Genomic DNA, 15,324 nt, shown 5'->3' with positions numbered 1-15,324 from the left:
ACTTTTATTCTACTGTGTACTTATTTTAATTAAAATCAAAAACAAATGAGAAAAAAAAGAAACAAGTGATGGATGCTCACTTTCATCACTGATAATCAGCATTCTATTACCATCTTGAAAATTCCATAAGATAAATAATAAAATAGTTGGAATTATCAGAATGAACTTTTGAAACCACTGTAGTTAGAAATTATGAAAGCCATATTTTTTCAAGTTTTTACCTGTTCGAGAAGTGAATGTACTTTACAGTGATCACCATCTTCAGTTCAGTTCAGTCCAGCCACTCAGTCATGTCCGACTCTTAGCGACCTCATGAACTGCAGCAGGCCAGGCCACCCTGTCCATCACCAACTCCCGGAGTCCACTCAAACCCATGTCCATTGAGTCAGTGATGCCATCCAACCATCTCGTCCTCTGTCGTCCTCCTCCTGCCCTCAATCTTTCCCAGCATCAGGGTCTTTTCAAATGAGTCAGGTCTTCGCATCAGGCAGCCAAAATATTGGAGTTTCAGCTTCAACATCAGTCCTTCCAATGAATATTCAGGACTGATTTCCTTTAGGATGGACTGATTGGACCTCCTTGTAGTCCAGGGACTCTCATGAGTCTTCTCCAACACCACAGTTCAAAAGCATCAATTCTTCAGCTCTCAGCTTTCTTCACAGTCCAACTCTCACATCCATACATGACCACTGGAAAAACCATAGCCTTGATTAGATGGACCTTTGTTGACATAATGATGTCTCTGCTTTTTAATATGCTGTCTAGGTTGGTCATAACTGTCCTTCCAAGGAGTAAGCATATTTTAATTTCATGGCTGCAATCACCATCTGCAATGATTCGGGAGCCCAGAAAAATAAAGTCAGCCACTGTTTCCCCATCTTAACATTTTACATATTTTATTCAGTACTTTTTCATAAAAGTACATAAAATAGTGCCATACATTTAATTAGAGTCAATGAAATCTAATAGAAAACTTACAGACAATAAGAACATTTAGTTATTTGGATGAAGAAAGGATAAATGGAAATGAAAAGTCAGTTGACTACATTTATAGCAGCAATAAGCCCCTTCATCAAAGCAATCAATATAACTGCTAAAGAATAGATTCTATTCTGAATTCAAGGTGTTACAAAATAAAATATTAATTTGTCCACTCAATAGATAAATTTAACACAATTCCAGTTAGAATCAACTTTTTAGAAAATTTTAATTGCACTAATTATCTCAGTATGAAATAGTTAAATCTCATGAATGAGTAACACATAAATGAAAAATGAATATTAGTGAATAGAAGCTTATTTTAAAAAATATCAAAACATATATAGATCAGTGAAATCAAATTAGTATGGTACTTGCTTTAAAAAAGATAAAATGTTCAGTAGAACATTTGGGATCACAAAAGCGTACACTAAAATGTAGCCTTTATTTTTATATAAAGTTTTACTTTACTTGTTATATCAAAGTTGGATATTTTCAGTTCATTAAGAAAATCATTCTTTATATAATAATTGCTTCAGACACAAAAAAAAATCTCAAATGAAAAATTTTATTTTTTATTCATGCAAATCAGTTACATTTAAATAATTTAAAAATTTAACTATAAAAAAAGCCATAAATATAAGCCAAAACAAAACAACCATAACTGTTTCAGGTAGTGAATGCTAGTGAGCTTTCATTATGGTGGCTATCTCAACATACATTTATAAGAAACTGTCAAATTTTATACCTTATACATACATATATTCTTATTCATACCTCAGTAAAGGTGAAAAAATATGTGTTAGAAAAATGAAAAAATAAATACATGCCATGACTCCATTCATAAAATATTTTAGAAAATGCAGACTAATCTATAATAATAGAGATGGATGGATGATTGACTGTGAGTAGCAGCAGCAGTAAGGATGGGCAGGAAAGAGTGATTAAATAGGAGCACAAGGAAACTTTGGAAAATGAAAGATTAGTTTGATGGGGTGACACTTAGGAGTACACATATGTCAAAATATCAAATTGTACACTTTAAGTAGTGCAGTTTATTGTATGTCAATTATATCTCATAATGTAGTTAAAAACTAAAGAGCAAAAAATATTTTATAGACAGCTGTATAAAACTATGAACTATATGACAAAAATTAGTATCAAAACTTAAAGGCTTAAAATCTTGAAATACATATATAAGAAATTTAAAAGAACAAGACATGAATAGATATAAAAAATAATTTACCAAATCTAATTATGGTGCAAATGTTTGATATAAACTGATCTTATGATTTCTATGAAGTGAAGTGAAAGTCACTCAGTCGTGTCCAATTCTTTGCAACCCCGTGGACTATACAGTCCATGAAACTCTTCAAACCGTAATACTGGAGTGAGTAGCCTTTCCCTTCTCCAGGAGATCTCCCCAATACAGGGATCGAACCTAGGTCTCCCACATTCTTTACCAGGTGGATTCTTTACCAGCTGAGCCACAATATTATATAAATTTTCTAAAACTGAAATCACATTATTGAGAAATTTCACTTATATAAATTATTCTCACGCATTAAAATATATTTGTATGAGCATCCTTTTGATAGAATAATTGGCAACCTTGGAAAATAAAAATAATTCTACACTTAGTTCAGGTTTTGTTTTAAAACTGGCCAAAATTGTCATTGAGGCAATGTTATTTTGGGAAAAGAAATTGATGCTCTGTGATAAACAATGTTTAAATATATAAAAGTGTATGTTATTATTTTCATGAAATATACATAACAAAACTGACCATTTTTGTGTCATTAAATACAAAATTCAATGACATCAAATACATTCATATTGTTGTGCATACATGTGTTCATATTGCTTGCATACATGTGTTGTGCTCAGTTGCTCAGTCTTGTTTGACTCTGCAACCCCGTGAACTGTAGCCCATCAGGCTCCTCTGTCCATGGGATTTCCCAGGCAAGAATACTGGAGTAGGTTGCCATTTCCTTCTCCAGGGGATCTTCCCCACCCAGGGACTGAACCAGCATCTCCTATAAGTCCTGCACTGGAGGAGGATTCTTTACCACTGGGCCACCTAGGAAGCCCATATTGTTGTACAACCATAAAAACATGTTTTGTATCCAATTACAAGATATGGTGGCAAATTTTTATGTATTCATGAATACTATAGCATAGTCTGGGCTGAGATAGAAATATCTGGAAGGATAAGGTCTGTAATGTAAATGTTAGGCTTGTGTAATTTTATAAACTTTTCCTTTCTCTTATGTGATGGGAATTGTCCAATAATAAAACATTCATATAATTAAGGATTTTATTCATATAATTAAACAATTAAAACTTTCAAGATGCCTTGTGATGTGCAAGATTTTTTTTAATGATTTATGTAATTTAAATGATACTGTTGTCCTCCTGACCTGTGTCAAATGCTGCTGTAACATCCTCCTGTCTCCAAAGACACAGTCCCCACTGAAGCCTGTGTTGTGTTTTTGCCAAACTTCATTACTCAGATTAAATAATGACTCTTGATTGTAGGTCAGCAAGGACCATTTGTTTTTGTCACTTAGTGGTATTTTCTGCAAATTAAAAATAAAGTGACATTTGACACTGACTGTAAAACATTTCTCTCTGTCCTGCTGGCTTAACACATATCTCCTCTAGCAGTTAAGAGAATTCCTGAGCTCTTACTGTAATTTATTTTTGTTTCAACCATGGAGATAGTAAGAAAATATTTGGACATTTATAATAGCACTAAGCCCATCATAAACAAATCTTTCCAATTTGTTGGAGATGGTGGACAAAGGGAGCCCTATTCATTCCCAGACATGACAATTAGTGTGAAGACATAAACATCCTTATTAAAATATGACTATTAGCATTGTAATCTTAATTTTTTGATGTTTAAACAAGCACCAGAAGCTTTGATTTACTCACAGAAAAGTAAGTACGATAAAGTTTGTCTCTTGGATTGTAATTCCTTTCATAGGATCTTGGTTATATTTTCCACTGGAAACAAAAAAAATTTCAGTAGTAATTTCTATTTTTAATGTATTAAAATATATTTTTGAAATGCCAGTTTTTAGAATGAATTTCCGTTGTGTGGATAAATTTCATTTCCTGGGAAGTGTATGTCATATATAAAAAATTCTGTATCAAAGTTAATATAAGAAATATTCAAGATAACTTTGGATAGATATATCTCAAATAAAAATAGTGTTTTCCTGTATATAGAAGTATTTAAGCATGCCCTTTCATTCCTCTTTACATATCCCCGAAAATAACATAATTACTAAAATGACATATCTCATTACATAGCCCTGTGTTCATATTGAACATTTGTTTGAAAGAATAATCAGAAACCAGATACTAACATTTTATTGTCAATATGCTTACTAACTTCTATTATAAAATAGTCTTGTAAAAAAAATAGATGTATTTCAAGAATTGTGTGATGGTCAAAGTTTGAAGGGCAGAGTAAAATTTCACAATGATGCACATATCATCTGAGAAATTGTTATGAAAGATGAAAGGAAGGTAGATGGGCTGCAAATACATATGTATGTCTATTTCTTCTACATATCAATTTGATATAAATACTTGACAGCTGTTGAATTTCTTAAGAAGATTTTAACTTTCAAGTAAGCTGTAATCGTCAGTCAGTGATTTTACTCTATATCAGAAACACTGGACCTAAGTAAGTAGTTACGATGAATCGTGACCAACCTCAGTAAGAAAAGAATACAATAAGTTAAACAATAAAGTAAATACACTTGTAAAACAAATGAACCAAGCACAAAAAGGGTGAATTTTTTTCTATTCATTGATGTTAGAAAATCTCAAGATAAGAAACACTAATTGTATATTAGAAATATTTGAGTCTCTACTGGTGTAGTATCAGTGAAGATTAATTCCTTGGCTGGAAGTTGTAGAAGGGAAGAGAAGGTGATTATCATATATATCAGCATCAGGGTAACACACATGTTCAGTAAAGGCAATGATGGGAGAAAAAAAAAGTGGACTATGTAGCACTGGGTGATGGGCAAGCAGCAGGGCTTAGCTTATTTGTAAGAATTAAGCACACTTAACCTAAAAAGAAACTAGCATACAAAATTTTCTTTTGGAACAAAGACCTCAGATTTTTCTCTAGAGTCTATGAAGTAAACCCCAGTTATTTTAGCACTGTTTTTAAAAGATTCGAAGTGTCAAGAAAAGATACAAAATCAAGGATGCAATTTTCTGATTCCATTTCTGAATAAGGAAAAATCTTGAAAGTCAAAAGATGTTATTGCAACCTATGAAAGTGTAGCTCCTCAGCATCTACTTAGTCACAATGGAAAATTTTAAACACATGATAGACAGACAAAATACACGTGTTTATGTATATACATATATATAGTATGTATATGTATATATATATAACATATTGTATATATAAACTAAAAGATTAAATGTATTAAATTTTAAACCAGTTAAAATAGTCTATAAGCAAATTTCTCTGAATATCACATACAGATTGGAGAGAAGTGAGAAGTCAGTGATGAGAAACAGTACAGTAACAAAATTCATTCTGCTGGGACTGACAGATGACCCTGAGCTGCAGGGTTTAATTTTTATCTTTCTATTCCTTACCTACACACTGAGTTTAACTGGAAACCTGACCATCATCACACTCACCTTTGTGGATTCCCACCTGAAAACGCCAATGTACTTTTTCTTAAAAAATTTCTCCTTCTTGGAGATGTCTTTCACATCTTCTTGTATCCCCAGATACCTGTATAGTATAGCTACAGGTGACAGGGTCATTACCTATAATTCTTGTGTCCTTCAAGTATTTTTTACTGATCTGTGTGGAGTAACAGAATTTTTTCTGCTGGCCACCATGTCCTATGACCGCTACTTGGCCATCTGCAAGCCCTTGCACTATGTGACCATCATGAGCAACAGAGTCTGCAGAATTCTCATCATCTCTTGCTGGATGTCTGGTTTATGTGTATTAATCCCACCACTTAGCCTGGGTTTAAATCTAAAATTTTGTGACTCTAACAAGATTGATCACTTTGGCTGTGATGCATTTCCTTTAGTGAAAATCTCATGCTCAGAAACATGGCTGATGGAACAGACGGTTATAATCTGTGCTGTGCTGACCCTAAATATGACTCTCACTTGTGTAGTTCTGTCATATGCTTGCATTGTGAAGACAATTTTGAGGTTCCCTTCTGCTCAGCAAAAGAAAAAGGCCTTTTCAACCTGTTCTTCTCACATGATTGTGGTTTCTATCACCTATGGCACATGCATTTTCATCTACATCAATCCTACGGCAAAGGAAGAAGTGGCCATTAAAAAAGTGGTTTCACTCCTCATTTTTTCTGTTTCACCTATGTTGAATCCATTTATTTATACCTTGAGAAACAACCAAGTTAAGAAAGCCTTTAAGGACTCAATCAAAAGAATTGCTTTGTTCTCATCTAAGTAAGAAAAAAATATTTTAAAAATATCATCTCAAAAGGATAGGAAGGAAATATTTTTGAAGTTTATAATTTACTAATAGCAAAATACATATATTACTATGAACACACATATATAGCAGATAAAACTTAATAAATATTCTCTTGAATCTATGTTAAACGTTGTCAATAGAATGTATTAGAAATAGTGATTTAACTAAGTAGAGCAATAATCTATAAAAGCATGTGGATAATTAGGAGAGTAAAGGCAGGCATATGGGAACAGAGGTTGCACTATAGATCACAGAGACTTAAGGCTGAAGTCTCAGGATTACTGTAGTAAGAGCACTTGTGACACGATAGATGCACATTTAATGAAAGTTTGAATTAGAAAACCATACTTATTTTCATGGAAAGATTACATTTTTTTCCTGAGACGTATTATCTGTAGCTTCTACAGCTGTTAGTCAAGGAAAAAACATTCCCCAGTATATTTGCTACTTGTGCCAACATCTAACACCAATTCAGCTTTTATCTTCCAGATTCTATCATAATTATCTAAATTATTAGATACAACAACTAGAAAAATCCACACAAATGTAATTTCTTGAAAATTATAGTTTTTACACCACATCAACTAATTACTATCAGGAAAGCAGTGAAATGCAGACAAACATCACAAATTATTTGGAACACTGAAAAAGCTACACTCAATTGGAATTCTGTTATCTTAAATTATTCATTATTTACAAAAAAGTAAACTAGCCCAAAAGAGGGGAATTTGTAGTCATCTGAATAAATTGAAAAAAAAAATGAAGAATTAACAAAAGTAAACAGAAAATGTAACTTACTATGGGTAGAAAATGAAGTCAACTAAGTAAGCTAAAGAGATTAAAAGCCAATTCTTTAAAAAGTCCAACAGCACTACAAGAGACCCACCTCAAAATAAGGGACACGTACAGCCTAAAAGTGAAGGGCTGGAAAAAAATATTTCATGCTAATGGAGACCAAAAGAAAGCAGGAGTAGCAATACTCATATCAGGTAAAATAGACTTTGAAATAAAGGCTGTGAAAAGAGACAAAGAAGGACACTACATAATGATCAAAGAGTCAATCCAAGAAGAAGATATAACAGTTATAAATATATATGCACCCATATAAGAGCACATCAATATGTAAGGCAAATACTAACAAGTATGAAAGGGAAAATTAACAATAACACAATAATAGTGGGAGACTTTAATGCCCCACTCACCCTATGGATAGATCAACTAAGCAGAAAGTTAGCAAGGAAACACAAACTTTAAATGACACAATGGACCAGTTAGACCTAATTGGTATCTATAAGACATTTCACCACAAAGCAGTGAATTTCACCTTTTTCTCAAGTGCACACAGAACCTTCTCCAGGATAGATCACATCCTGGGCCATAAATCTAACCTTGGTAAATTAAAAAAAAAACAAAATTGAAATCATCCCAAGCATCTTTTCTGATCACAATGCAGTCAGAGTAGATGTCAATTACAGGAAAAAAAAAAAAAAAACTATTAAAAATACAAACATATAGAGGCTAAACAACACGCTTCTGAATAAACAACAAATAACAGAAGATATTTTAAAAATTAATAAAATATGCATAGAAACGAGCCATCAGGAAGTCCTAAAATGAAAACACAACAACCCAAAACCTATGGGATTCAGTAAAAGCAGTGCTAAGGGGAAGGTTTGTAGCAATACAAGTTTACCTCAAAAAACAAGAGAAAACTCTGTTTTCCAAGGGACTCTCAAGAGTCTTCTCCAACACCACAGTTCAAAAGCATCAATTCTTTGATGTTCAGCTTTCTTCACAGTCCAACTCTCGAATCAATACATAATCATCGGAAAAACCATAGCCTTGACTAGGCGGACCTTTGTTGGCAAAGTAATGTCTCTGCTTTTGAATATGCTATCTAGGTTGGTCATAACTTTCCTTCCAAGGAGTAAGCATCTTTTAATTTCATGGCTGCAGTCACCATCTGCAGTGATTTTGGAGCCCTGAAAAATAAAGTCTGACTCTGTTTCCACTGTTTCCCCATCTATTTCCCATCAAGTGATGGGACCGGATGCCATGATCTTCGTTTTCTGAATGTTGAGCTTTAAGCCAACTTTTTCACTCTCCACTTTCACTTTTATTAAGAGGCTTTTGAGTTCCTCTTCACTTTCTGCCATAAGGGTGGTGTCATCTGCATATCTGAGGTGATTGATATTTCTCCCGGCAATCTTGATTCCAGCTTGTGTTTCTTCCAGTCCAGCGTTTCTCATGATGTACTCTGCATATAAAGGATACTGTTCTTATTTCCATGACAAACTGAATCATGGTGAAAGTAAACAGTGGTTGGGGAGTGTAACTAGTACTCCCAATCTGATATTCTTCTAATTAATGACATTTGCATCAAGACATTGGAATGTTTACATATTAATTTAATGGGTTAGAAGTTAAAAACAATTGTGATAACTTCATAAAAACTTGTGAATGCCACATCTAAAGTATTTTAACAATTTTCTAACCGAAATATTGCCTGTATTCTACAAGTTTTAAACAAAAGGTCATGAGAGGCACAGGGGAAGAAGTGAATGAGGATAAAGTAATTTAGATAATAAAATACTAGTTTTTAAAAATGGATTAATGCTAATACTCAAATCTCAAGCAGTGGATAAGGAAAGCCTGTTTAATAAGCTTTAAACTATTTTGGGTCTTACTTTCACTTTATCAATAACCAAGCTACAAAAAGAAATAGTAAAGCATTGAGAAACTTAAGATTTGGTTTCTGCATTTGGCTTCAGTTAGTAGTAAAATATAACTATATAAGCAATCCCAATCCCAGATGAAGATAAAAGTAAAACATAATGCATGGAAAAGAAGACCCGTAACATGTTGAAGTTTGATATGGATAAAGCCATCTAATATTTTTCAAAATATGCCTTAAGATTATCAAGCATACTGCTTCAGATGACCTATTAATAATAATACTTATAAGCATGCCTTTGTAAATTGCATGTTAGATGGTTTTGTATAGTTTGTTGAGTGATTATTGATATTTGATATTAATATCACTCTCCATATCAAATATCTCTGAATCATAAATGGAGATTGAATAGAAGTCAGGATTCAGTGATGAGAAACCACACAGTAACAACTTTTATCTTGCTGGGATTGACTGATGATCCACAACTGAAGATTGTGATTTTCATCTTTTTACGTCTCACCTACATGTTGAGTGTAACTGGGAACCTGACAATCATCTCCCTCACCTTCATAGACTCTCACTTGAAAACTGCCATGTACTTTTTCCTGCAAAATTTCTCCTTCTTAGAAATCTCATTTCCATCTTCTTGTATTCCCAAATATTTGTGTAATATATCAACAGGTGATAAGACAATCACATATGACAATTTTATCAAATATTTTTTACTGACTTCTTAGCTCCTGCAGAGTTTTTTCTCCTGGCTATCATGTCCTATGATAAATACATGGCCATCTGCAAGCCCTTGCATTATGTGACCATCATGAACAACATGGTCTGTAGAAGACTCATCCTTTGTTGCTAGATGGCTGGCATTGATCATAATCCCTCCACTTAGCCTGGGCCCTGCATCTGGAATTTTGTGACTTCAATGTTATTGATCATTTTGTCAGTGATACAGCCCCCTTCTTAAAGATCTCATGCTCAGAAACATGGCTCATAGAGCAAATGATCATAGTCTCTGCTGTTTTGATGTTAATCATGACCCTTGTGTGTGTCATTCTATCCTATATATACATCATCAAGACCATTTTACAATTCCTTTGTCTTCAACAAAGGAAAAAAGCATTTTCTACATGTTCTTCCCACTTGATTGTGACTTCCATCACCTATGAAAGCTGTATTTTCATCTATATTAAACCTTCAGAAAAGGAATCAGTAGCTATTAATAAGAGTGTGGCAGTACTTACTGCTTCCATCGCTCCTATGTTGAACTCCTTCATTTACACCTTGAGAAACAAGTTAAACAAGCCTTTAATAATGCTATCAGAAGATTCACATTGTTCTTAATAAAGTAAGGGAATTTGCTAAAGTGGAAAAATCAAGTTTTCATGAATAGATTAGACATCCTCAACCTATATCTTTAAACTTTAAGGCTTTCCTACATAGTGAGGAAGCTTTATTGGGATTACATGTGTCAGTAAAGAATCATTTTACAATTTACCAACTCTTAATAAAACCACAAACAGAAAAAATAACTTCATCTTAATATTATAGATTTACTAATTGTGCTTATTGCCTATTCCCACCTCAGCACTTGAGGCCTTTTTGATTTCAGGCCCCATTCTGTTGTTACTCAGTCATGTCGAACTCTTTGCAACCCCATAGACTGCAGCACATCAGGCTTCCCTTGGTCTTCACTATCTCCTGGAGTTCACTCAAATTCATTACAATTGAGCTGGTGATGCTATCTAACCATCTCAATCTCTGCCACCCTCTTCTTTTGCCTTCAATTTTTCCTATCATCAGGGTCTTTTCCAATCAGTTGGCTTTTCACATGGGGTGGCCAAAGTATTGGAGCTTCAGTTATAGCATCAGTCCTCCAAAGAAGCACCATTCCAGATTATTCTCTTCTTGACTTTAAACAATAAACCCAAGAGAAGGCTGGTTTAGGGAAAATGAGTTTAATATTAAAATTAGATTTAAAACTTGAAGTTATAATACTGTTTCTTTATATGTTCATCTTCATATCATGATGACAATGATTAGCAGCTAACAATTAGAAAATCACTAGAGACCTACTACTTTTTAATATATGGAAAACAAATTTAAAAGATGTTTTGTCTTCCCACTTAAGAAAATTAAAGCACAGCGGAGTTACACTGCTAGTAAGAAGTAATTTCCATTTATATCTGACTCAAACACTAGTATTTGCTACATATGTGATGCCCCATGATGTCCATTTTAATGGTAAAATGTCCTCATTGGACACTTTAGGAAAATTACATATGCCAAATGAAGGTATTAATTTATGAAAACTGAACATTATTACATGATTTGGTTTTTCCAGTGCTCACGTATGGATGTGAGAGTTGGACTATAAAGAAAGCTGAGCACAGAAAAATTGATGCTTTTGAACTGTGGCATTGGAGAAGACTCTTGAAAGTCTCTTGGACTGTAAGGAGATCCAACCAGTCCATTCTAAAGGAGATCATCCCTGGGTGTTCATTGGAAGGACTGATGTTGAAGTTTGAAACTCCAAAGCTTTGGCCACCTGGTGTGAAGAGCTGACTCATTTGAAAAGACCCAATGCTGGAAAAGATTGAGAGCAGGAGGAGAAGGGGATGAAAGAGGATGAGATGGTTAGATGGCATCACCAACTCAATGGATGTGAGTTGGTGATGGACAGGAAGGCCTGGCGTGCTGCGGTTCATGGGGTCACAAAGAGTCAGACACAACTGAGCAAATGAACTGAACTGAACTGAAGAGAAAATTATTTAAATACAGCATTCCATCTTAATATAAGCATTCATAATTTGTAAAGAATTGAAAACATTAATTATATTAGAAAAGAGTTTATATTTATATAACATTTACAAAAAGAAGACATACTTTAACATAAAACAATGAAAAGCAGGAAGTTCTGGACAAAAAGTAAGGTCAATAGCATATGAACACTCTCCCTAAGAAGACAGATAAAAATGGAATTATCTATGAATTGGTATATAGAACTGAATTTATGAGTATAATAACTGTGAATTTTTCCAGGAAAGGTCCAATGAAACCAGGGTGTGGGCTCAAAAATGCCACTAATATATGACCGATGACTGTAAACAAATTCAGGAATCCGTATTAAAAACTGAGCCACCTTGAGCCACAGATGTCCCTTCAATCAGGTCTTACTTATATATTCTGTCTTAATTAGGTTCTTTTGATCAATATATAGGAGATCAGTTATGAGGGCACAGGCTCATTTTAACCTTTTTGCTCTCACCAAATTATATGAGCTTGAATTTATTCAAGACCATTTACTTTGTCTTTCACACAGCAAGGCTTTTATTCTAAGTGAATTTTTCAGCTTCTCACATAGCTCTTTGCAGAAGGTCCTGCATTATAACCTTTGTAATTATTATCCATCCCATGACTATGGCACCTGTTCTATTTTAGAGAAGGTAATTATTTAGAAATTAAATTATCAAATAACTGAATTTACATTGATCACTCTGGTTTGAGTTGGAAATGAAATAGCCTAAAGCTTCCTGAACGTAGAGTGAATAGAGAAGCAGTAACACCAAAACACCACGAGCAAAGAAGAAAGTTAACACCATATAATAGAAAACTCAGCCACCCTAAGTGGAAAAAAATAAGGGAGTCTTTCTAAGGCTACTTTGGTTTTTGGCTACTAAGGTATTTGGTTTCTGACAACTCCTATTCTCCCTATACTAAGTAGCCCATTAAACTGACCTGATGGATACAAACTACTACATATGAAATAGATAAGCTATGATGATTTACTGTAGAGTACAAGGAATCATACAGAATATACTGTAATAACCTATAATGGAAAATAATCTGAATATATATATATACACATATATATATATAAAATCACTGAATCATTTTCTATATACCTGAAACTAAAACAATATTGTAAATCAACTGTACTTCAATATGAAAAATCACCCTAAAGTAACCTGATGAATAAATCTCTACTTGATTTCACAAAATTCTTATTTGTTTGAAACTACTACTGTAATAAGTATATGTAATAAATTAGCTTCATTTAGTAACTGTAAAAAAATACACTGCCTAATTAAGAAGTTTCATTGAGTCTTTCTATTGAAAAATGAAAATTCCATCTGAAAGAAATATATAAAGACAGAATATTAACAATTCCAGACTCTGTAAATTTTTCTTACCTGCTCAACCAGGACCTGGGCTAGAATAAACTCACTAATAACTGTAGATTTTGACCATGTTTTTCTTGGACAATTGTGTTCATGCACAATACACTGAATAATGATCCATCTAAAGATATTCTAACCCCTGAAACCTGTGAAGGTTACCTTACATGGCAAAAGGAACTTGATAAATGTGATAAAGTTATGGATCTTAAGATAAATTTATCTTGGATTATGTGAATGGGCACCATTTAATCATAAGGAAAAAGAATCAAGTTAGTGGATGGAGATGTGACAATGGAAACAAGAGGATCAAATGATACAAGGAAAAGACCAGGAGTCAAAGAATGCATGCAGCCTCTAGAAGCTGAAAGAAAGTAGTTTTCCCCCTAAAGGCTACAGAAAAAATGCACGTGGATATGTACAGTGCATATTCAGCCACTGAAAAGAAAGAAATCTTGTCTTTTTAAGACAACATAGATTGAACTTGGGGGCATTATGCTAAGTGAGAAAAGTCAGACATAGTTAAATACTGCATGGTATCACTTTTACATGGAATCTAAAAATTAAAATAAAACTCAGAGAGTAGAAAAGTGATCACCAAAAATTGGGGGATGGGGGAAAAAAGGAGAGTTTGGTTATTAAGAAAAATACAAACTTTTAGGTATGAAGATGTCTGAGGATCTAATGTATAACATAATGACTATGTGCCCAAGAACTGATATTTTTTGAACTGTAGTGTTGGAGAAAACTCCTGAGAGTCCCTTGGACAGCAAGGAGATTAAACCAGTCAGTCCTAAAGGAAATCAGTCCTGAATATTCATTGAAAGAACTGATGATGAAACTGAAGCTACAATACTTTGGCCACCTGATGTGAAGAACTGATTCATTGGAAAAGACCCTGATGCTGGGAAAGATTGAAGGCAGGAGGAGAAGGGGACGACAGGATGAGACAGTTGGATGGCATCACCGACTTGATGGATATGAATTTGAGTAAGCCCCAGCAATTGGTGATGAACAGGGAGGCCTGCTGTGCTTCATTCCTTGGGGTCACAAAGAGTCAGACACAACTGAGCCACTGAACTAAACTGAACCAATGTGCAGATGCTTTTTAGTTTGATGAGGCCCCACTTGTCTATTTTTGCTTTTGTTGCCTTTGGTTTTGGTGTCAAATCCAAAAACATCATCACCAAGACTGGAGTCAAGGCATGTACTGCCAGTGTTTTCTTCTGAGAACTTTATAGTTTCAGGTTTTACATTCAAGTCTTTTATCCATTTGAGTTAATTTTCGTGCAGTGTGTAAGGTAGTACTAACCCAGTTTTATGCTATTTTATTTACTTATTGCATTTGGCTGTCCAGTTTTCCCAGGCTTCACAGATGGCTCAGTGCTAAAGAATCCACCTGCCAATACAGGAGACGTGGGTTCAGTCCCTGGGTGGGCAAGATCTCTTGAGGAGGAAATGGCAACCTACTCCAGTAATCTTGCATGGAAAACCCCATGAACAGAGGAACCTGACAGGCTATAGTTCATAAGGCCACAAAGAGTTGGCCACAACTAAGCACACATGCACAATGTCCAGTTTTCCCAGCTCGATTTATCAAAGACACTGTCCTGTCACATTGCATATTTTTGTCCCCTTTGTCATAAATTAGTTGACCATAGGAGCACGGAAAACTTTAAAGGACATGAATTTATAGTACTTTGATTTTAATATCTGAAGGAACATTAAGATACTAAGATGTTGAACATGAATTAATAAGAATAAATAACTAATATATAACTATATGTATATTAATTTAGACTATGTTTAGAAGGTTAAGAACATTGACTTGTGTATTCAATTATACTTAATCTGTTAATGCTTATTTTTAGTCTTATAAATATGTTGATACATTTGAAGAAAAATGTCTATATGGGTTATATGATTTTACATATTTTTAAATTTCTTATCTAATTAAAAGTTCCTAAATATAGTTAATAATTTATGGTATA

The 15,324-nt window shown here is 33.8% G+C and overlaps 1 protein-coding gene and 1 pseudogene across 1 annotated transcript; both read left to right on the top strand.

Moving 5' to 3' along the window:
- Positions 1-5,518: 5,518 nt before the first annotated feature.
- On the top strand, positions 5,519-6,454 carry LOC133248861 (olfactory receptor 6C2-like). The gene has a single exon (XM_061419148.1). It carries the CDS (start codon positions 5,519-5,521, stop codon positions 6,452-6,454), a length of 936 nt encoding a protein of 311 aa, XP_061275132.1.
- Positions 6,455-9,509: 3,055 nt separating this feature from the next.
- On the top strand, positions 9,510-10,507 carry LOC133248691 (olfactory receptor 6C2-like; annotated as a pseudogene).
- Positions 10,508-15,324: the final 4,817 nt, after the last annotated feature.

This window comes from Bos javanicus, chromosome 5 (genome assembly GCF_032452875.1).
Source record: "Bos javanicus breed banteng chromosome 5, ARS-OSU_banteng_1.0, whole genome shotgun sequence".
NCBI classification, from domain to species: Eukaryota; Metazoa; Chordata; class Mammalia; order Artiodactyla; family Bovidae; genus Bos; species Bos javanicus.
This window is presented reverse-complemented; position numbering and strand designations above follow the sequence as displayed.

Excerpts from the sequence above, each read along its gene's own strand:
- LOC133248861 (XM_061419148.1), top strand. The coding sequence starts at position 5,519 with ATGAGAAACAGTACAGTAACAAAATTCATTCTGCTGGGACTGACAGAT.